General features: G+C 43.8%; 1 protein-coding gene across 1 annotated transcript; it reads left to right on the top strand.

Moving 5' to 3' along the window:
* Positions 1–777: 777 nt before the first annotated feature.
* On the top strand, positions 778–22,787 carry LOC118088755 (calcium-activated chloride channel regulator 2). The gene is made up of 14 exons (XM_035122805.2): positions 778–1,116; positions 5,212–5,349; positions 7,043–7,193; positions 8,161–8,269; positions 8,922–9,090; positions 10,291–10,518; positions 11,313–11,540; positions 13,278–13,455; positions 13,652–13,758; positions 16,264–16,485; positions 17,022–17,292; positions 18,378–18,548; positions 19,858–20,094; positions 21,730–22,787. Exons 1-14 carry the CDS (start codon positions 928–930, stop codon positions 22,155–22,157), a joined length of 2,826 nt encoding a protein of 941 aa, XP_034978696.2. The 5' UTR covers positions 778–927; the 3' UTR covers positions 22,158–22,787.
* The last annotated feature ends 23 nt before the right edge of the window (positions 22,788–22,810 follow it).

Here is a 22,810-nt window from a genome sequence, read left to right as displayed (position 1 = left end):
ATCAACCCCACACCAAAGGGTCTGCATACGGCTCCTTTTTTTTTTGTAGTAACCCCCCAAAGCTCTGCAATACCACACTCAGGAATAGTATGTTCCGCCAAGTCTTTTGAAGTGGCATCTCAGGGTCTTTAATGGCATTTGGCTACTTTGGTTATGCTCAGATTTTTTAATGCAGAATCACAGAACGGTAGAGTTGGAAGGGACCCCAAGAGTAATCTAGTCCAGCCCCCTGCAATGCAGAAATCCACGACAGATGGCCATCTAACCTCTGCTTAAAAACCTCCAAGGAAGGAAAGTCCACAATCTATACATATATGTATTATACTGCCACTCATGCTACGTTTATGCATTCTGGTGGTAAAAGCCACCTGGGATAAGCCGCTCCAAAGGCCGATTAAAGTGTTTAAATATACAGTCAGTAAATCTGCTCGACGTGGTGGTATTGCAGCTGCCAAGGTGCGATGAAGATGCGAGTTTTCTCTTCCATCCTCGCTAGGGAACTACGGTATCTGCTTTAAGGCCGTCCTACCAGAGAGCACATATTCGAGCGATCCGCTTTCTTTGCTGCCCACGTACGACTTTTCTCCGGGAGAGGCGAGCGCAACTTGGGGTGAGGGCTGCGATTTCAGAAGAAGTTGCGTCCCGTCTGCAAGGGAGAACAACCCATGCGCAAGAGAAACTCTCCATTTTCCCGATCTCGAGAAGCAGCTGCTGAAGTGAGAGAAGATGAAGAAATCCGAAGCGCCCGCGGGGGAGGGAGGACAAAAAACAAAACCACAAAACACAAATCCCGTCTCCGTAGCCTACGACGCGCCTCGTTTTTTGCAATCCCCAGTACTTGCGCGCAGCTGCAACAAAACCTGCCGCGCGTTGTTGTCTTGCGCGAGGGAAGCGCTGCCGACTTCCGACGTGCTCCTCCAGAAAAGGATGGCCAGAAAAAGCGACGCGGGGGCCGGCCCCGTGGGGCTGCTGGGGCTGAGCGTGGGTCTCGCCCTCCTGCAGCTCCTCGGAGGGGGAGTCACCGCCACGACGCTGAAGGGCAGCGCTTATCAGGGGCTGCTGGTCGCCATTCACCCCTCCGTCCCCCAAGAGGCGAAAATCGTCTCCAGCCTTAAGGTAAAAGATGGAGGGAGGAGGCAACCGGCGCTGTTGCCAATGGACCCTTCGCGCATCTGGTGATGGGAAGCTGACCCGAGGGGGAAGGGAAGATGCTTCTATCGTCTCCCTGTCTTCTGAACTCCGCACGGCGAGTCTTCAGTTGCAGCGGGGTGCAAATATTTTGTTTGAAAAGCACAACTCTAATGCTATAAAAGGGTGGCAGGTTGTTTGTGCCAATTTCGCGACTCTCAATGGTTTGATGCGTTCAGGGGGTTTTTCTATGTGAAATCCACCAGTTGCACATTCCTCCCCGCCTTAAGGCGTTGGTCACGGTGCTCGTGGTGTTGCATAGATCTCCCTTTGCACCTTTAGGCAAAATGTATTGATGCATCTGTTCTTTAAAATTCTGTTCCGTGGCTGCACGTCGAGGCATCTTTCACAAACATGCGGTGTTCCTGAATATATTTGCTCCGCTGCGCCTTTTGCAAAGTATTTTTCTCATTTCCATGCTCAGCAAGAGCTAAAGCTACCCTCGTATTGATCAGATTCAAAGCATTCACGGAGGAAAGTGTGGAACCCCAAGGATGTTCATTGTGCTCTGAAGGTGCACTTTGAAAGAACAAAGGTCGTTAGGTCCACTGCCTGATTGATTGCATCCTTTCATTCTGCTGGCATTGGGGGAGAAGCATCTTCCTCTATCTATCCAAGATAGATATTCTGCCTAATGCTCCTTTAACGAGCATATACACCAGGCACTACACAGAATGGCCCTGTCGGCTTCCGCTTCCACTGACTTTGGGCGCATAGTTTGTAAACAGGTACTCAATAAATGCAGTTGGAACCTAAGACAGAAGGCAGCCTGCCTCTCCGAAGGATGGCTGCGGCTCAGGATCAAGCATTGGAGCTCAGTGCAGTATAAGCTAAACAAGCTACAGTTTAGGGGCCCCCAATTAGGTCTGTAAATTACCATAAAGCATATATTCAACACAAAAAACTGTGACAATTTGTTGTTGACAAAGGACAGCTGGGCATATAAAGGGCCCCATTACCTTCAGTAGCTTAGGGCCTCATCAAACCTAAATCTGGCCGGCCGGGTGGGGGGCTACTGACCTCCACCCCTCCATGCTATACCTCTGGGCAGATCTGGCTGCCATCCTAACCCCAGTTACCCCTAGGAGTAAGCGCAGTTGAATTGACGGGGTCTTACTTATGAGTAAGACATGATTAGGCTTGAAGTCTTTAAGGTGCTGCAAGACTGGTTTGTTTGTTTTTAATGTCATGGATGCTTTAGCTGAGATTCCTGCATTGCAGGGGGTTGGACTAGATGACCCTTGGGGATCCCTTCCAACTCTACAGTTCTGTTGCATTCAGTGTGAGATGCTGCTGTCATGGGCATTGTGAGGTTGGGCAGAGAGAGAGGAGGAAAAAAGGCAGGGATAAAGATCTTTCAAAGTCTGTTTTATGATGATGATGATGATGATGATGATGATGATGATGATGATGATTTTATCCACAGGACAGCTGCCCCTGTTGTTTCCCCCCTAGGTCAATTCTTAGAGGGTAACCTTCTCCTGAAAGAGACCTATTATCTTTTACTTTATACAGCAGCATGCACACTAATGGGACTTATTTAAATAATAATTACTGGTAAGGGTCAGCCCCTTTTAGCTTTAGTAAGTCTGCAGCAGTATGTGTTCCCAGACAACTCTTTTTCCCCCTCAAAATTTATTATTACTTTTTTAAAAAAAATCTAGTAAAAACAAAACACTACAAATAACAACAACCAGAAACAAAAAAGAAAAACAACAACAACAAAACGAAACATACATAATTTCATATTCTTAACCTCTTATCAAATCATTGTACTACGATGTTCCCAGACAACTCAATGGATACCGCAGCTCTAATATTTCTTGCTATTCTTACTGAAACATTCCCTTCCCCCATAAGGTGTCATTTCAGCAACAACCTTTGTCATCTGGTCACCATTGGGCTTGGCTTCTCCACAGAGGGTGGTTTCCTAAATTTATTTAGGACCATCAGGCTTTTGCCCTGGCTTCTAGCTGCACGGCTGGCAAAAAGCTGCACGTCAGGCAGCAGGTCAGAAATCGTTCCTCGCCTTCAGCTTTTGGCTGGCCAAATAACTGCCAAAAACTGAATGGTAATCTTAAATCCAGATATATATATATATATATATATATATATATATATATATATATATATATATATTAGTAAAGAATAATGTTTGGGATCCTGATCCCCTATGGTTATGGATTAAAAATCTGAGAGTGTTCCCCCTCGTTTTTGCTGTACATGTGGATCTCTGCTTCCAGTGGTCAGGAGTTAAGGGAGTTTCTGTGGCAGAATTCACTGCAGCGCATCCTGAAAGTTATGAAGTTGCACCTCTTTCAGAATTCACCAGATCTTCTGGATCTGGGTGAGAAAGGTCACTGGATATACCTGCCCAGGGCTCTGCAAACTACGTGCTACTTCCCATGGCTTGTTTGTCCAGCTCCTACAACTTCCTGTTCCACTCCTCCCTCCTGGCTCCTTCCCTGATGTAACTGGTTCCAGACAGGCAGGGACTTGTAACCCTACATACATTTTCAGGAAGTCATAGACTGTGATTCTTGGATCAATGAGATGAGAAATGCAAAGTTGGTCCCCCAAGTACCCCCTGTGCCCATGGGAATGCCCTCCTCCTAACTGGAGAAATTACGCTTTTATGCCAATCTCTTCTAGCATTGATGTTAAGCAACTTAGCAATCCAAATAAATAAATAAATAATAATTATACCCCACCCATATGCCTGGGTTGCCCCAGCCACTCTGGGCGGCTTCCAGAAAAACACACACACAAACATCAAACATTAAAACAGACAGGGCTGCCTTCAGATGTCTTCAAAAAGTTGAGTAGTTCTTTATCTCCTTGACATCTGATGGGAGGGCGTTCCACAGGGAGGGCGCCACCACCGAGAAGGCCCTCTGCCTGGTTCCCTGCAACTTGGCTTCTCGCAATGAGGGAACCGCCAGAAGGCCCTCGGTACTGGACCTCAGAGTCCGGGCAGAACAATGGGGGTGGAATGCTTCTAGAATTAGCAATATTTATTGTGAGGAGAACAGATTTGTGTTTCCTCGGCTCCAGAATGCGTGTGAAGTGAATCCAAATGTTTCATGATAATGGCAAGCTTGGTTTGGAAATCCCTTCGGATTTCCTAGTAGAATAGACATCCCCATATTGACACTGGTGCTTGAACCGTGTTGTTAAGATGGTGGATTTAAGGAGTGGCCTGGACTGGAGAGGTCTAGTTTTAATGCGAGTGAATCTGCCGCAATAGAAGCCGGTTGTTTTTGCTGCTTCAGCCCATGTTTACAGTTGTGAAATTATGAAGGCAATTATAACTGCCCAGACAAGCTGTGTGCAGTGTGTGTTTCGAATCTGGCTTCACACACGCTGCATGAAAACTATTGCTTTGAAAGCGTTGTGAAATTGATAAAATAGTCATTGTGTCCTGGCTCTCTGTGGCAGAATTTCTATGCAGTTTGAAGCACAAAAGCTTCACCTTTCGCTTTAAGGATGGGGGGGGAAAGGTTTGCCACTTTTCAGTTATCATAAAATGTTTTCATAAGCAGCAAAGCATTTCAGGAACGCGCATATCACTACCAAGCCATTTCTTGGCATTTCTCCTACCTCCCTCAGCCCTGCAGCTGCTTATTATGGGTTGTTTGTGTTCGCTGTACACTCCTTGCACTTCGAGTGCTGGGATTTTTTTTATCATCCAACATACATTATGTTTCCCGTACTTTTTAATAAAATACTGTCATTAAATGTGTTGTTTCGCAAACCAACTTCATACCATTGGGGGTCTTTAAACCATTCCTAACTTTGGGACCTCTTTTTCTCGAAAAATAGTGCTGAAAAGGACAAATTATTAATTAAGAATTTCTGGGTTAACATAATCTTCACTATTTCTCGAATCACTGCCCCCCCCCCCAAGCTTCATTCCAGTCTGACTGGACGATTGCATAATGATTTATGAGTTTACACTTCCCTCCTTGCATGAACGAATGATTCTTGCTAATCCACCTTCCTATCATTTCGTTCTCTTATTAGGAAATGATTACCGAGGCTTCTTTCTACTTGTTCAATGCTACACAAGGAAGGGTTCATTTTGGGAGTGTCAAAATTTTAATACCTGCAACATGGGAAAGAAACACTTACGCAAAGCCAAAGCAAGAGGCGTACACAAAGGTACGTATTAAGGGCAGTGACCTGGGCCTGCTATTCCTCATTTCTTTCATCCATCTGCCTCCAATTAAAATAGTTGCTCAACACAGTAAAGGTAAAAGGTAAAGGTAAAGGACCCCTGGACAGTTAAGTTCAGTCAAAGGTGACTACGGGGTGCAGCGCTCATCTACCGGTAGTTTCAGTACTTAAATGGTAATTAATGCCTTTGGATGCTCTGTTAGTAGGACTTGGGCTTTTTAAAAAATGTAAACGTTAGTTGGATCCAAAATTCCCAAGATTCTGATCCTAATAGATGCTGGTTTGCTACAGGCATGCATATAATACATGTACTTTTTTGTTTGGCCAAGCATATCTAGATACTGTATGCATAATCTTGACCTGTGATCTGGTTTTTAGTTTATCATTGATTTTAATTATCTTTGTTCTAAACAGTTGCATTTTTACTGTTTTTGCTGATTATCTCATTGTTCTTTTCCTCTTCGTAAACCGCTCTGAGGCCTTTTACAATCAAGTGGTGTTTACATTTTACAAATGGAATGAATAGCATATCCCGTCCTATGAGTTTATTTGCTTGCGTAGCGAGTGAATCTCAAAGCCGCTTTATTTATCGGGGGGGGGGGGGAACATGTATAAAGTCGTTTCAAGATTTGCTCAGAACAAATCTTGTACACCACATTGCTAAGAGCAGGTTATTTCTGATCATGTGGTAAGTACAGCTAATACAGTAGCATACCTGCCAAGTTGCTGTCGGAGCATAACTGCCAAGTTTTCCCTTTTCTCGCAAGGAAGCCTATTCAGCATAAGGGAAAATCCCTGTAAAAAAGGGATAACTTGGCAGCTATGTGTCGGAGAAATAAGGGACCGGGCGGAAGTAGCAGACCGGAAGTAGTGCTGCCGCCATTTTGGAACTGGGCGGAGCATGCTCAGAAGTGACTTTTGATGCTGCTTTGCCCAGTTCCAAAATGGCCGTCGTGCCAGAAGTCGCACTGCAGCCATTTTGGAACTGGGCAAAGCAGCATCAAAAGTCGCTTCTGAGCATGCTCCGCCCAGTTCCAAAATGGCCGCTGCGCCAGAATAAACCGGGAAAAAACAAAAAGATCTGTTTTTTCAGCTAGGAACAGCTGGAAAAACGGGGATTTCCCGGGGAATACGGGAGACTTGGCAGCTATGCAGTAGTTAATTACTGCCCACACCCACAAGCGCATTTGTGTGCTTCTCCATACATTCCAGCTTTTAAATGCAGTGTGTTGATGCTATCATTAATCAGGGGAGTCAACTTGGGTCCCAGGTTATGGTGCCCAGCGTGGGTGACATCATGGCGTCATGCACGCCCCCCCCCCCGGCTCAAGCAGCCAAAGCCCCCTATAGTTGACGCCCCTGTCATTAATTAACAAGCAATAGGACTTATGTTGAGACCCATTGAACTGATTTGGTCTTATTTTTGAGTAGGCATGCATAAGATTTCACTGTCAAGTGCAATCTTCATAGGATGACTGAAAAGGGTGCAGTTTGGTACTTTTGCAGTTCAAAAACATGTTTACTGTATTCCAGTGTCTGTTCGGGGGGAGGGGGGGAGTATTATGAAATCCGGCTATGACATGTCAGTAATTGTTGGACTGAACTCCTGCTTTTGTCTGTAATTAATAATAAGCGTACCTATTCAAAACCCGCTCATTAAGCAAAACTTTCATTTTAGGCAGATGTCATTGTTGCTCCTCCTTATTGGAAACATGGACACGATCCATACACGTTGCAATATGGAGGGTGTGGAGAAAAGGGAAAATACATACATTTCACCTTTGACTTCCTGGTAAATAATGATTCGATTGGAATCTATGGACCACACGGTAAATCCTAAACAAATAATTTATTATCTTTCTTCTTCTGTTACCTTTTGTGTTTAAAAAAAGTACAAATTTAAAATCTCACACCTGCACCGTAACCAACAAAGAATATCTTTAATAATTAACAGTAACGGTGTCGTCATACGTGCCTCTTTTTGGTTTTTAATTAACCCTTTTCACACTGTCATATATTGCATACCATATGCCAGTATGATGAATCCACCTATAGATAACATTCAGTATCAACACATTTTAAAAACAGAAATAAATAAAGTACTGGTTGCTGAATCTTGAAACCAGAAGCCCCACATTTGAATTGGGACATAGAGTACCATGTGTGCGGCCCTACATATTACTTTTCAGATAATGGGGGGAAAATAATTGATTAAAAGTACCCTAGTGGTTTTTTTGTTTTTGGAAATTTATTAAACGGCACGCTCTGTTTGCTAAAGGAAGCTGTATTATCTCTCGATTGCTGTGGTGCCAGGAAAATATTTGAAATTCTCCAAAATATTCTCTTGCGATAAAGGCACTGAGAAAGTTGGGAAGGTGTCAGCTGCTGAAAATTGGCACAAACTGGTGCCATTGGCAGCCTTAAGACACTTGGACAGCCTGCATTTCGTAAGCTGCAACAGGCATCCTAACTGGGGTGGGGGTGGGGGTTTCACTGCAATCGATAGCCAGGAAAAATGTCATTGGGGTTCCCTGCAATGACCTACAGTTTAAAGAGTGACTGTTTAAGGGTCTCAGGACCAGATTTGTGCTTGGGAAGCTCACGGATTCAGCTTTTGGGGGGAGGCTCAGCCAGTTAGGGTGTCAGTAGAGGAACTTGAACTCCTCCTGTCTTACAAGTCAAGCACACAGTCCCCTTTCCTGCAAAACTACCTGCTCTGTAGCGTTTCCTGCTGTGGGACTGTGTTAGATTACTACCAAGTGTCACAATGCAATTTCCGTGCTTTTATTTATGCAGGCAGGCTTTTCGTCCATGAGTGGGCCCACCTTCGATGGGGGGTATTTGATGAATATGACAGTGAAAAGCCTTTCTACATATCGAGTCGAAACCAGGTGAAAGCCACCAGGTAAAATTTGTGTATGTGCAGGTGTGTTTGTGTGTGTGTTTGTGTGTACAATTTCAAACTAAACAACTCTGCATATAGTTTGCAAAAAACACATTATCGATAATGTGCGGCATTTCAACACCTTCTCTTACATGGAATCTTAAATAATATCTACAATGCCAAAACAATAATGACATGTGCCATTCAGTATCTCAGCCAAACAGTTCGAATATTCCTGAATTAAGTCCATGAAAGCGATTCTCTCTTATATACTTGTGATGGTGCGATCCTGACAACGAGGTGCCTGGATTTAAATCTCTGTTCCGTTAATCTTCTTCTGGTCGGCCCAAAAAGGAACTCTGAATTGTACATAACGTGCTTGTAATAACTTCATTCAATACAAACCATAAACAATGACAAGAATTGGGGGCATATGACAATTCGCTTACGTATAATGGCAATTCAATGCTCCACCAAATAAATCGCCTCTAACTGTGCTCTTTTTTTTTTGTAAAGGCTGATGCAGCTGCAGCCATAGGTGTGCTTTTTCAGAATAAAAATAACCTGCTTCATGTTTCTTTAAAGGTTTTAAACGTTCATTTTCTTTTGCACTCACACACCCTTGGGGAGCACAATATGTTCATGTCCTGATTGCCTTGTGTGTATTCCTAAGGTGTTCTTCTGACCTAACTGGAATTTACGTCTGCGAGAAGGAATCCTGCACCGAAGGCACCTGTGTCATTGATCAGGCGACAGGACTCTTAAAAGAAGGTTGCACTTTTATACATGACAAGGAACAAAATGCATCGTCTTCTATAATGTACATGCAAAGCTTATCTTCTGTAAGTACAGTTCAAGAGAGACCATACATGACGTTTCCTGTATTTCAGGGATGCGGAAACTGTGGTTCCCCCAGATGTGGTGTAGTGGTTAAGAGCGGTGGACTCGTAATCTGGTGAACCGAGTTCGCGTCCCTGCTCCTCCACATGCAGCTGCTGGGTGACCTTGGGCTAGTCACACTTTTCTGAAGTCTCTTAGCCTCATTCACCTCACAGAGTGTGTGTTGTGGAAGAGGAAGGGAAAAGGAAATTGTTAGCCGCTTTGAGACTTCTTAGGGTAGTGATAAAGCAGGATATCAAATCCAAACTCCTCCTCCTCCTCCTCCTCCTCCTCCTCCTCCTCCTCCTCCTCCTCTTCCTCCTCCTCTTCCTCTTCCTCTTCTTCATCATCTCCCACATCTCTGACCATTGGGCATGCTGGCTGGGGGTGGTTGGAGTCCAGCAGCATCTGAAGGATCAGTGGCTGAAGGTTGCATGTAGAAAAGGGGGCTTATATCTTCCCAGGTGTTTAGGTGATGTTCTTGAACGTATTGCTCATAATCTGTTTTTGTCATTCGCAATTGTTCATTTCTAGAAGAAGATGGGATGGGAACAGCACTCTTGGAGCTGGAAGCCTTTCTCTCTAAGCCCTTGTGTGTGGGGGATTTCTGTAGTTACTAATGGAGATGCTTTCTACCAGTGTTTCACACAATCATAGAATTGTAGAGATGGAAGGGACTCAAGGGTCACCTAATCCAACCCCCTGCGATGCAGGAATCTCAACTAAAGATGGTGGCCATCCAACCTCTGCTTAATAACTCCCCAAAAAGAGAGGAGAGTCTAAACAGCATTCTCAGAGCACAACCTTCCGAGGGAGTCAGTTCCCCCGTCAAATAGTTCTTACTGTCAGAAAGTTATTCCTGGTGTTTGGTTGGAATCTCCTTTCTTGTAACTCGAAACCATTGGTTTGAGTCCTAGTCTCCAGAGCAGGAGAAAACGAGCTTGCTCCATCTTCCATGTGACAGCCCTTAAGATATTTGAGGGTGGCAATCATATCTCCTCCCAGTCTCCTCTTTGCCCAGGTTAAACATTCAACCGTTCTTCATAAGGCTCGGCTTCCAGATCCTTGATCATCCTGGGTGCCCTCCTCTGTACACATTCCAGCTTGTCAATATCCATCTTAATTGTGGTTCCCAGAACTCTCTTGCCGTTTTCTGTTTTCAGGTGTTTGAATTCTGCAATGCAAGCAACCATAACGCTGAAGCTCTCAATGCCCAGAACAGGATGTGCAGTTACAAGAGCACATGGGATGTCATCATGAGTTCTGATGACTTTAAATCTGATATTCCTCTAACCAGCAACAACAGTCCTTTGCCCCCGACCTTCACACTGTTACAAGCGACAGACAGAGTGATCTGTTTAGTCTTGGATTTTTCCAGCAGCATGGATGAGGTAAAGTCTTACTCATGGGTAGGCAAACTAAGGCCCGGGGGCCGAATCCGGCCCAATCGCCTTCTGAATCCAGCCTGCGGATGGTCCGGGAATCAGCGTGTTTTTACATGAGCAGAATGTAAAATGCATCTCTGGGTTATTTGTGGAGCATAGGAATTCATTCATTCCCCCCCCCCAATATAGTCAAGCCCCCCCACAAGGTCTGAGGGACAGTGGACCAGCCCCCTGCTGAAAAAGTTTGCTGACCCCCAGTCTTAATCTTTGAGGCAAAAATGAACACCTGCTCTGAAATTGAAATTCCTTTGCTTTTGTTTTCAAAAATGCTGTCAATTATAGAGTTTATTAAAGATCACCTATATCAGGTAAGTGCCGGGGAATAAAAATTAGTTTTTATTAAAGTTTTTTTTTTGTATTACAAAACAAACTTAAACAGGGAAACGCACATCTATCACCTCTACTTTCAATTCATGGTCTTTTTCACAGTTCATTTATGTTTAGTGAGAGATACTTTTGTCACAGACATCTTGCAGTTGGGGAGAGAGTTTGGGCTATATTGTTCTACCATTCTATCCTAATCTCTCACATTATCAAAAAGAAGAATAAACTTTTAATGATACCTCTTTCTCCCCCCCCCCCCCAAGACAGTCTTCTGTTTCGAGAACCACATGAAGATTTTCTGGTTGTAGGAGAATTCTTGAACAGGCAGTATACCCTGCCTGATATTTTTCCGTGAAAACATGTTGCATTATTATTTGTGGGTGAATGAATAACAGGTGATATTTTACCTCCTACAGAACAATCAAATCATTCGGATGCGTCAGGCAGTAGAAGTATATCTACTGCAAATTGTGGAAGAGAACTCCTACGTTGGGATCGTCACATTCAGTGAAGGAGGGGAAGTAAAATCTCAGATCCGCCAAATAACGAGTGCTGATATACGGAAGCAGCTTGCTTCCAACTTGCCAGTTACTTCATACGGTGGTGGAGCAAATGTTTGCACGGGTTTACAGCTGGCGCTGCAGGCGAGTCCTTTTTATTATTGCCTCTCTTGCCACATTTCGGCTCATAGGAACATTTGGGTTTTTGGTGCCGGAACTGGAACTATTCTTGTGGGGCAATTGTGTAGTCACCCAGTGTTTTTGAACAGAACTTCCAAACGCAATTGAAAAGAAAAGGCTTTGGAAACATCATCTATCTAGTTAACACAGACAACAAACGGAAGGAAAAATAGAAAACTTAAAATACCAAAGAAATCAAAACAGAATAAAAATAAACTGAAATGAGGTACACGTTAGGTGCTCAGACTCATAATCCTTTGGTTTAGGTTGCAATCTTTGGTTTAGGTTGCAAAGAGAATAACAATTACCAGACCTTTAGAAGGCATCTTAAGGCAGCTCTGTTTAGGGAAGCTTTTAATGTTTGATGGATTTCTGTATTTTAGTATTTTGTTGGAAGCCACCCAGAGTGGCTGGGGGAACCCGGCCAGATGGGCGGGGTATAAATAAATTATTATTATTATTATTATTATTATTATTATTATTATTATTATTATTTATTACATGGAACTCAGTAAGATGCACCTGGTCTTAATAGGACTTAATTTCTGGGTAGACATACACTTCCATACAAATACAGCAAGGGAAGTAGACAGCATGCAAAATTGCAATAAAATAAATAAGGACATCACACAAGAACATAAGTAGTTCTTGCTGGATCAAGCCAGTGACTCATTTAATCCTGCATTCTGTTCTCACAGATGCCTGTGGGAAGCTTACAAGCAGGGCTTGAGCAATAACCACAATAAAACCACCTGCAAAAAACAACATAGGTTGATGAGGGTGAAGTTCTGTACCTACAATAATAAATTGGCTCTCACTCAGCATCTGCTTGGTCAGAAGTAGGCTGACTTTAGGCTCGAAGTTTTCCTCCCCTAAAAACCTGAGGCCCAGCACCCAGAGCCAGGGCAAAACAGTGGCTTGAGTCAATTGTGTCCTGGCTCTGTGGGTTAAACCACTGAGCCTAGGGCTTGCTGATCAGCAGGTCGGCGGTTCGAATCCCTGTGACGGGGTGAGCTCCCGTTGCTTGGTCCCAGCTCCTGCCCACCTAGCAGTTCGAAAGCACGTCAAAATGCAAGTAGATAAATAGGAACCGCTACAGCGGGAAGGTAAATGGCGTTTCCATGTGCTGCTCTGGTTTGCCAGAAGCGGCTTTGTCATGCTGGCCACATGACCTGGAAGCTATACGCCGGCTCCCTCGGCCAATAATGCGAGATGAGCGCGCAACCCCAGAGTCGCTCACGACTGGACCTAATGGTCAGGGGTCCCTTTACCTTTACCTTACTGTATTTTGCAGATTAGGAATACTAAGGGTGAGATAAATAAGTGATGAGCATAAGGCTAGACATGGCAGATATTATTATTATTTTATTTCATAGTTATTTTTTAGATTTGCTTTCTCCCCTGCTCCCATTGCTGATGTCCTCAAAGCAGTTCTCAACATTTATAAAACACAACAATTCCACAAAACCCTTACTATTTAATAATTAAAACCATCAAAGAAATGGATGCTTTTCATTTCCTTATTTTTCTCAAAAGTTGTCAGTATACCAATCTTTGGAAATACATGACTTTAGTCCTGTGGATATGAATCACAGCAATCTAGTGAAGTGTTAAGGAGTCTCTTAACTTGTGACCTTTTCCAAGTTGCCAAGAAAATTTACCGAGTGTCCTTCATATTAATGGTTAATTATTTGCTTCCAGGTAATTAAAAAACATGATGAAAGTGTTTCTGGTTCTGAAATCATCTTGCTGACCAGTGGAGATGGCACCTCACTTAGCAAGTGTTTCTCTGATGTCATTGACGCTGGTTTAATCGTTCATACCATCGCTCTAGGGCAATCTGCATCCCAAGAATTGGAACAACTGGGCAAAATGACAGGTAAGACTGTCTCTTTTAGCAATAGCAAACACCCTTTATAGTTGTTGCTCATAAAATAAACAAGAATATTTCAAAGAAAAATTCAGTGCGAGCCAAAGTCTGGACAGCTCCATTAATCTCTGAAATAAAAACCTAGTCAAACAAAGTCAATCTTTAATTCAACTTTTAAGATAACTCCTTGTACTTTCTTTTTCAGGGGGCCGGAGGTTTTTTGTCACTGATAAAGAAGATTCAAATAGCCTAATAGATGTCTTCAGTGCCATTGTAGCAAGTGATGGAGATACCAGCCACCAGCCTGTCCAGGTCTGTTCATGTGTATATACTGCATATCTTGCTTTATAAGGAAGGCTGTTTTACATAATAAGATGAATACATTTTAAAAGGAGGCGTGGAGAAAGCAGCTCTGGAGCTGACGCATTCACAAGCCGTTATTTTAGTACACAATTTTAGTTTGATAAAATAGAACGGGTGTTATTTCTCGTACTGCAGCTCTAGACTTTTATCTCAAATTTTGTATTATTGGAATTTGATATGACTGCTTGGACTGACTTGGATTAGTCAATCGAGGGCATATTGGGAAGAAGGCAGATGTAATAATAATAAAAAAGAGAGTCTTAGAGCCATAGATTTGGAAATGGCCACAAAGATCATTCTGTCCAACTCCCTGCAATGCAGGAATCTTTCACACAACATGGGGCTTGAACCCACGGCCTTGAGATTAAGAGTCTCATGCTCTATGGACTGAGCTATCCCTCAGGTATGCATGCAGTGAGTTGCACTGTGAGCTTAATTTCCTCAGGCTGTACAGTTTGAATGGCATTGTGGCATTACAAGCAATTGATCACTAGTTCAGCTCTCAGTTCTATGTTTCAGGTGGGATATGTATCTTTTGGGGTGTGTATGGATAAATTAAAGCAGTATATGTACAATTTATCTGCTTATCTATTCATCACTGCATTTAAAAAATAAAGTAACAACACTCAGAACAAAAAAACATTTTTTAAAAAAAATTGAGGAAGTTTCTTTGCGATAATCATCTTTCCCAGGCCCACCAATCCAAAGGTACCTTCTACTTGAAGCATAAAAACTTCTTTAAGCATAGAAAACACAATGAAAGCATTCCAGAGTCACACCCTGCTCTAAAAGGGTTACACCTCCCTTTCCGCTCAGTTCACTAATTTCCCATCCCACTGTCCCGACCAGCTCCTTCCCTAGAACCAGATATTCATGTTTTTTAAAAAACCAAGCAAACTGTGGTGACATGTTTAATTTGGCCCTTTATCATTCCTGCCCGAAATGTGCAAATCTTACAACTTACCTTAATAGCTCTGTTTACTTAGTTATCAACTTAATTTTGTACCATAGCTGTCAAGTCTCCCGTTTTTTGAGGGAAACCCCCGTATTTTGTTACCGTTTCCCCGCTGTTATCCCCAATTGATTATATCTCGTAAATATCCCGTAAAGCTCCTGCCGGTGGCCATGTCCCGGCTCCTGGCTGTCCGCGCATGTCTGGACATGTGCAGAAGCTATTTCTGGTGCCCAGACATGCAGACACGGGCAGCCCAGCACCGGAAGTCGCTTCTATGCATGTCTGGACATGCGTAGAAGCGACTTCCGGTGCCGCGCTACCGCTAATCCCGGATTTTTCAATCCGGGAGTTGAAGGGTATGTTTTGTACATACTTGCTGTGCTTGTCGATGCTGCCCATGGCAAGTTACAAAAGGGCCTATAGAAGGTAAAAGGTAAAGGAACCTGGACGGTTAAGTCCAGTCAAAGGCAACTATGCGATGCAGCGCTCATCTCGCTTTCAGGCTAAGGGAGCCAGCGTCTGTCCACAGAAAGCTTTTCCAGGTCATGTAGCCAGCATGACTAAACCGATGGAACACTGTGACGGAAGCCAGAGCACATGGAAATGCCGTTTACCTTCCCACCACAGCGAAAACTATTTATCTGCTTGCCACTGGTTTGCTTTCAAACTGCTAGGTTGGCAGGAGCTGGGACAGAGCAATGGGAGCTCACCCCATTGCGGGGATTTGACCTGGCAAACCCAAGAGGCTCAGTGGTTTAGACCACAGCGCCACCCGCGTCCTATTACACTGCATTTCCCCTGCTCAGTGGGCAGAGTCCTCCAGAATCTCCTCCTAGGGATGGTGAAAGGGATGGTGGCTGGGCAAGGGTACTTTTGTCCACCTCCCATTCATTGTTCTTATTATTTATTAAATTTGGATACCGCCCTCCATCTGAAGATCACAGGGTGGTTCGCAACATAAAAAAACAAAAACGAGAACACAAAATACATCCCTCTCCCCGGAGATAGTTCGCCTGGCATCTTCAGTACAGGTCCTCATTAAGCACAGGGAAGAATAACAATCAAGGCTGCAATTCTGAACACAAGTATGAATCTTCCATTCCATTGAATTCCATGAATTGCAGCCTTAGGGTTGAAGTGTTGGTTTATGATATGTGCTGTCTTTATTTTTCTTTTGGGGGGGGGGGATGGAATCCAGAAGGAATTTAACTGCTTACTAGCTCTGCGATTGCCAGAGCAAAGAAATTATTTTTGTAACATGGCTGTGGTGGAAAAGGAGTGGATTTCTGATACGGTTGTTTTGTTTTGGGGGATTTTTGTGCCCCTGTCTGGCTTTGCTTTAATTGCTTGTCAGCCATAGCGTTTTCAAATGCGATAAATAATCATTACGATGTGTGCCGAATGGAATATTTCAACCGGGTCTTATTTTAAATTGCTATATGACGAAAGTGGACATGTTAAAGCAAAGGGGAAGTTATCATTATTCTGGTTTTGTACAGATTGAAAGCGCGGCTGAAAGGGTGAAGGGCAACGGCCAGATTGAAAGGTCGACAATTATTGACAGCACCGTAGGAAACGACACGTTTTTCGTAGTGACGTGGCTGGCAAAGGAACCCGATATTGTTCTTCGTGGCCCTAGAGGAAAACACCATACAAATGGGGAATTTGATGTCGATCCACGTTTGCGCACAGCTCGCCTGCGGATTCCAGGGATTGCTGAGGTAACAGTGAATTGTTCCCTTCAGTTGTTTCTATCGGGGACTTGCCTGTGGATGGAAAAAGCATACGAATCACTCACACCCCACTCACACACACAAAAAACAATTCTCTCTACAGCCAACCAAAGACAACTAACCACACCTTAAGCCACCCCCAACTTCTCTCACTACCAAGGAAATATATCAAGTGAATAGGAAGAGAACCCACACAAGTAGAATAATAGAAGCATAACCACCCGACTCCACCCCACTCGCCACACACCCCTCTCCCCCTTTTCCCCCTTTCCTTTCCCCCCTTCTTCTTTCTAATTGTTTAAACCAATTCATGAACCAATAACTTATACATTGACCACTAATAATGAAACATCTGTTGTAGATATTTCCCCACATTTATTATGCTATTTTTGCGATATACAAGGGGCATGAGAAAACGTGGTGTACTTATTTGTACAGCATTATTCTTGTTTATAAAACCCAATATAAAAAAAAATCTATTTAGGCTGAACGCTTTTGAGCACATATATAAATTTGTTTTTCAGGCTGGGGATTGGACATATGTGCTCACTAACTCTCACGGGGTCCCTGAAGTCCTCACAATGACCGTGACCTCGCGAGCCGTAAAGTCTGACGTGTCTACCATCACCGTGAGAACTCACGCAAATAAAGATACGAACGCCTACCCAAGTCCAATGATTGTGTACACACAGGTTAATCAAGGCTTCTCTCCCATTCTTGGTGCAAATGTGACTGCCATTATTGAACCAGAGAGTGGAGATCCAATTATCTTGGACCTTTTTGACAATGGTGCAGGTAACATATGTTTTTATAAGTTTATCTTTTTTTTAGTTATAGCTGATGAATGGATCAATCTGCTTCAAGTAAGATTCCTGTCCTGTTTGACCGTCCATTTTTTTAAAATATAAAAATAGCCCATAGAAAAAAATGTGTGCTTAAGGTGGAAAATGTGTATTTTATTGCAAAAAATGTACTTTATCCTAAAATACATATTTTAAACACATTTGGGTAAGGTTTTTGGCTGAGAATTGCGTTGAAAAATTTGGAGAAGTGCAAAATAAGAATGACGGTTATCATCCAATTTGTCCAGAAGGTTTATTTTTTTTTATAAATACTTTTTTATTAAATTTTCCAATTAAAAAACAATTTGTCCAGAAGGTTTAAAGGATAATCAATTATATACGAGTTAAATGGCAATGGAATACAATGAAGTGAGAAGTGAGAAGTGTGTTTACCATCAAGGTTTACCATAAGGTTTACCATCAAGTAAATATGTATAGAATTGCAGGCTTAGTGGTACTTTTCACCATTACTTAAACAAGATTATATTTTAGGGGGAGTTTTTTGTGGGTTGGCAGAAACTTAGTGGTACTTTTCACCATTACTTAAACAAGATTATATTTTAGGGGGTTTTTTTTTGTGGGTTGGCAGAAACTTAGTGGTACTTTTCACCATTACTTAAACAAGATTATATTTTAGGGGGGTTTTTTTGTGGGTTGGCAGAAACTTAGTGGTACTTTTCACCATTACTTAAACAAGATTATATTTTAGGGGGGGTTTTTTGTGGGTTGGCAGAAACTTAGTGGTACTTTTCACCATTACTTAAACAAGATTATATTTTAGGGGGGGGGGGTTTTGTGGGTTGGCAGAAACTTAGTGGTACTTTTCACCATTACTTAAACAAGATTATATTTTAGGGGGGTTTTTTTGTGGGTTGGCAGAAACTTAGTGGTACTTTTCACCATTACTTAAACAAGATTATATTTTAGGGGGGGGGGGGTTGTGGGTTGGCAGAAACTGGCTGATTCAAGCACAGACTAAGAGGATTTTTCCAAAGCAGATTAAACACTTTTTGCGTTTGTATTCCCTCGCTGCTGCAGGTGCAGATACGATCAAAAATGATGGCGTGTATTCTAAATACCTCTTTTCTTTCACGAGAAATGGAAGATATAGCTTGAAAGTTCGCGTCCAGAGGGACAACCAGACAATTAGCCCATACCCTGCAATGCTCTGGAGTCCTGCGATGTATATTCCTGGTTACATAACAAATGGTAAGGCTTTGGGACGTCAGTTGCCAAGCCGTGCTCTTCAGCGAGAAGAAGCACTACTTTGCACAAGCACCGCTATGGAAATATTTAGGGAGACAACTATTTCATGCCAACAGGCTGGCTCTTTGAATTCTCCTCATAATCATGTGGAAGACTTTCACCAGGCTGTATTGGTTGTACTTCATGGAAAGCTGAAACTAATTTTTTTAAAAAAACTCATCGACACGCAGATCCAAGCGGTTTACATGGATGGTCCATTGGGATGAAATATTTCTAGATGCATGCATCCTAGAAACATTCATCCTCCATAGTGTGTTTTGTAGCTTCATCGTCCTGAGCTCTCCTTTATGCCCAACCCAGTTGAAGGATGCTGAAGGATGCTGAAGCCTGTTAAGGTCTCAGACGGGCTATTTTCCTTTCCTTCAACTTCTTTCCTCCCCCGGCTGGGACCCTCAGCATTTTGTGGCCAAATCACCCTCATCATTCTGTAGAGGTCATTGGGGTCCTTCTTTCAGCACTTTGGTTTCTAGCAGCTTTTAAAATAAAAATAAAAATTGCTAGCACATATATTGTTACATACTTGGTGAGCCGCCATAATATGAAGAAGCCCATACCTTCTACTGTATGTTGGGGTGGCCCCATTTTGCTTCCAAGCTGATAGGCATCGGACGAGCCAAACTTGGTATTGGAAGGAATGGAGATGATTATTGCTGCTACTGACTAGCAAGGGCTTTCCAGGGATAGAGCCACGGGCATTGCAATGGCTAACCTGGCTGGGGCAGGGTAGCAGCAAGGTCAGGATTGCGTGGTTGCATCAGAGGGACCATCAGTGGCCCTCTGTCCGTCCTCTGAACCGATCCAGCACTCCCCTCCATTGCAGCCATGAGTCTCAGCCTCACTCCAGCCCTGCAGCAGCAAAATCAGTGCTCTAACCCACCATGAGCCACGCTACTGGGCATCCCCAAAGCTGTTACCTTAGACCAGGCATAGGCAAACTCCAGCCCTCCAGATGTTTGGGACTACAATTCCCATCATCCCTGACCACTGGCCCTGCTAGCTAGGGATGATGGGAATTGTAGTTCCAAACAACTGGAGGACCGGAGTTTGCCTATGCCTGCCTTAGAAGAAACCTGGGGGTTTCTCCATGGAAAACACGGGTTCTACCAATGACATAGGGACCCATTACTGTCAGGTTGTTTATTTCCTTTCTGGGCTACTTGCCTCAAAGTCCATTAGTCGCTAGTCAGCAGGAAGCATGCTCAGCTGGTCTTTAGCTCTCTTTTGTGTATTTGTTTATGTTGGTGTGGCATAGGTACAATCCAGATGAACGCACCGAGGCCATTGATGAATACTGAAGATACGCACATCAGCTCTGGGGGCTTCAGCAGAATAGCTGCTGGAAGTGCTTTCACCATATCTGGAGTTCCCACTGGCCCCTATAAGGATGTGTTCCCACCATGCAAAATTACTGATTTGGATGCCAGAACAGAAGAGGACAAAATTGTTTTAACCTGGACAGCTCCAGGGGATGACTTTGACCAGGGACAAGGTAGGTTCTCTTTGCTAATGAAAGCTGGTTAAAAGTAGGGTATTTAAAAGAAACAACAACCCAAAAAACAACCACCAGTGTTTCCCAAACTTGGGTCTCCAGCTGTTTTTGGACTACAACTCCCATCACACATAGCTAGCAAGACCAGTGGTCAGGGATGATGGGAACTGTAGTCCGAAAGCAGCTGGAGACCCAAGTTTGGGAAACACTGTTTCAAACTGTGTTGATAAAATCTGCAAGCAAATCCATATTGGATGTGCACTGAGCTTTGGATATATGTACTTTTGAGACCCATAAATGTAAGGAAAACAGAATTCCAGTTCAAAACGACCCTATGTACATCTCTGCCGTAACTTTGACTCTGGAAATCCTATTTGTAGAGGGAAACCAGAAACCAAACAATTCGTGTGCATGCACACGAAAGCTCATACCAAAATAAAAACTTAGTTGGTCTTTAAGGTGCTACTGAAGGAATTTTTTTATTTTGTTTCGACTCAGACCAACACGGCTACCTACCTGTAACTAATTCCTTCCTTGTTTGTTCCTTCTTAAATATCATCATGACAAGTATTGGTGATGATCCTCTCTTAGTTAAACCTGCTCTTTACTGCAGTAGTTTTGCCCCAGTAGTCTCAGTTGCTCTGCATGCTTTTATACACTTGTCCAGTTCTGCTGCCCATGGATAACAGAGATATATTGTGTGCTTTTGGCAGAGAAGAACATTTAAAATCATAGAATCATAGAGTTGGAAGGGACCCTGATGATCATCTAGTCAAACCCCCTGCATTGCAAGAATATGCAACTGTTCCATACGGGGATCAAACCTGCAACCGTGGCGTTATCAGCACCATGCTCTAACCAACTGAGTTATCCAGATAGGAATGCCTTCCTGACATAGCCAGAATGGCTCTATCCATGTACAAGAAGGGAGATATCAACAGGCTTGAGAAAATCCCAATATTTGCAGAGGCGGTTCGAATCCCCGAGACGGGGTGAGCTCCCGTCGCTCAGTCCCTGCTCCTGCCAACCTAGCAGTTCGAAAGCACATTAAAGTGCAAGTAGATAAATAGGTACCGCTCCAAGCGGGAAGGCAAACAGCGTTTCTGTGCGCTGCTCTGGTTCACCAGAAGCGGCTTTGTCATGTTGGCCACATGACCCGGAAGCTGTACGCCGGCTCCCTCGGCCAATAACGCAAGATGAGCGCCGCAACCCCAGAGTCGGTCACGACAGGACCTAATGGTCAGGGGTCCTTTTACCTTTTATGCCGACAGTTTGTGGGGGCTCCAGAGTGAAAGAGGGTAGCAGCACACTGCATAGTATAATTTTTTGTTGCAGGGCCCACTTGCCCTCATGTTAATTCAGACACAAATTTGTATCTGCCTCTAAGTGCTGACAATGGTAAAAATGCCCTTGGTGTCCTATTGTGTCCTCAGACTGAAACCATTGTTTTTTGCGAATTATATCCTGTCTGGTAGTGTCTGCTTATTTTGGTTGGCTAAGGCTGCAATTCTGTGGGCACTTTCCTGTAAATTGACAATAGCTTGGGGTGAAAAGTGTTGAATCCTGTTACTTCCAGGCAACTGCAGGAAAAAACCAATGCTTTATAGCTTTTTGTTATCTTGGTGTTTTTTTCAGCTGCAAGGTACGAAGTGAGAGTAAGCAAAAGTTCTCTGGAACTGAGGGAAGAATTTGAAAACGCTGTACCCGTGAATACCTCCAGCTTGGCACCTCAGACGGCAGGTTCCAAGGAAATGTTTGTGTTTAAACCAGAAGCCTTGGCAAACGTCACCCTAATTTACATGGGTGTCCGCACAGTGGATAAGTCTTTCTTGTACTCTGACCTCTCCAACATAGCCCAAGCACTTATTATTCCTGGGAAGGCTACTCACATTGCTCCTGCCAAGTACGGTGCCTTAGCAGTCATTCTGACAACCTGTGGGCTGCTGTCGCTGGTTGCTTCTTGCCTTATTCTAAGCGCCATTCTATGGACTTCGAAGAAAAAGAAGAAGGTCGCCCTTGATGAAGCCGTACTATCACATTCAGATTCAGAACTGGCAGTTTAGGTGTTTTCTTCTTTTGAAGTGATAAGGAAGGAAAGAGATCTTAGGATTATGGTGGGTGGGTCAATGAAAACATTGACCCAGTGTGTGGCAGCAGTGGGGTGGGGGGAGAGAAATCTATGTTTAGTGATAATTAGGGACCGAAATGAGCACTCGCGCCTTCCTTTGTGGGCGCTCTTTGCGGGACTGTGCGCAGCACCTTGGGCCACGGGCAACCCACCAGTTGGTTGAGCTGGCCTGCCTCCCTGTGTTAGTCATTGGAGGTTCCCGCCAAAGCTCAGTTAGCCAATCAGTTCTGCAGGGAGGTGGAGCCAGTTGCTTAAATAGGAGGCGGAGCCGGCAGCAACCCTGTGGTTGGCTCCGGAACTTCAGGGTCCCCTCTTAAAGGGGTTTGTAAAATGGGAGTCACTGGCCATACACTGGAAGGGAACTCCCCTGCGTTGCGGGGATATGGGGTGGGCTGCCTGCATACACAAGCGTCTTGCTGTGCACCCTCCCATATCCCATACACCCTGAGGAGCCCCAGTTCCCCCGGCTGGAGGGCTGGGAGGGATACATGCCCAATGCCCTAAGTCAAGGTCTTCCTACATCTGAAAGGTTTAATAAAGTTGTGGCCAATTTTTAATTCCATAACACATTGTCACGAGTCATTATTC

This window comes from Zootoca vivipara, chromosome 7, assembly GCF_963506605.1.
Source record: "Zootoca vivipara chromosome 7, rZooViv1.1, whole genome shotgun sequence".
Classification (NCBI taxonomy): Eukaryota; Metazoa; Chordata; class Lepidosauria; order Squamata; family Lacertidae; genus Zootoca; species Zootoca vivipara.
Note: the sequence above shows the minus strand (reverse complement) of the source record. Positions and strands in the feature narration are given on the sequence as shown.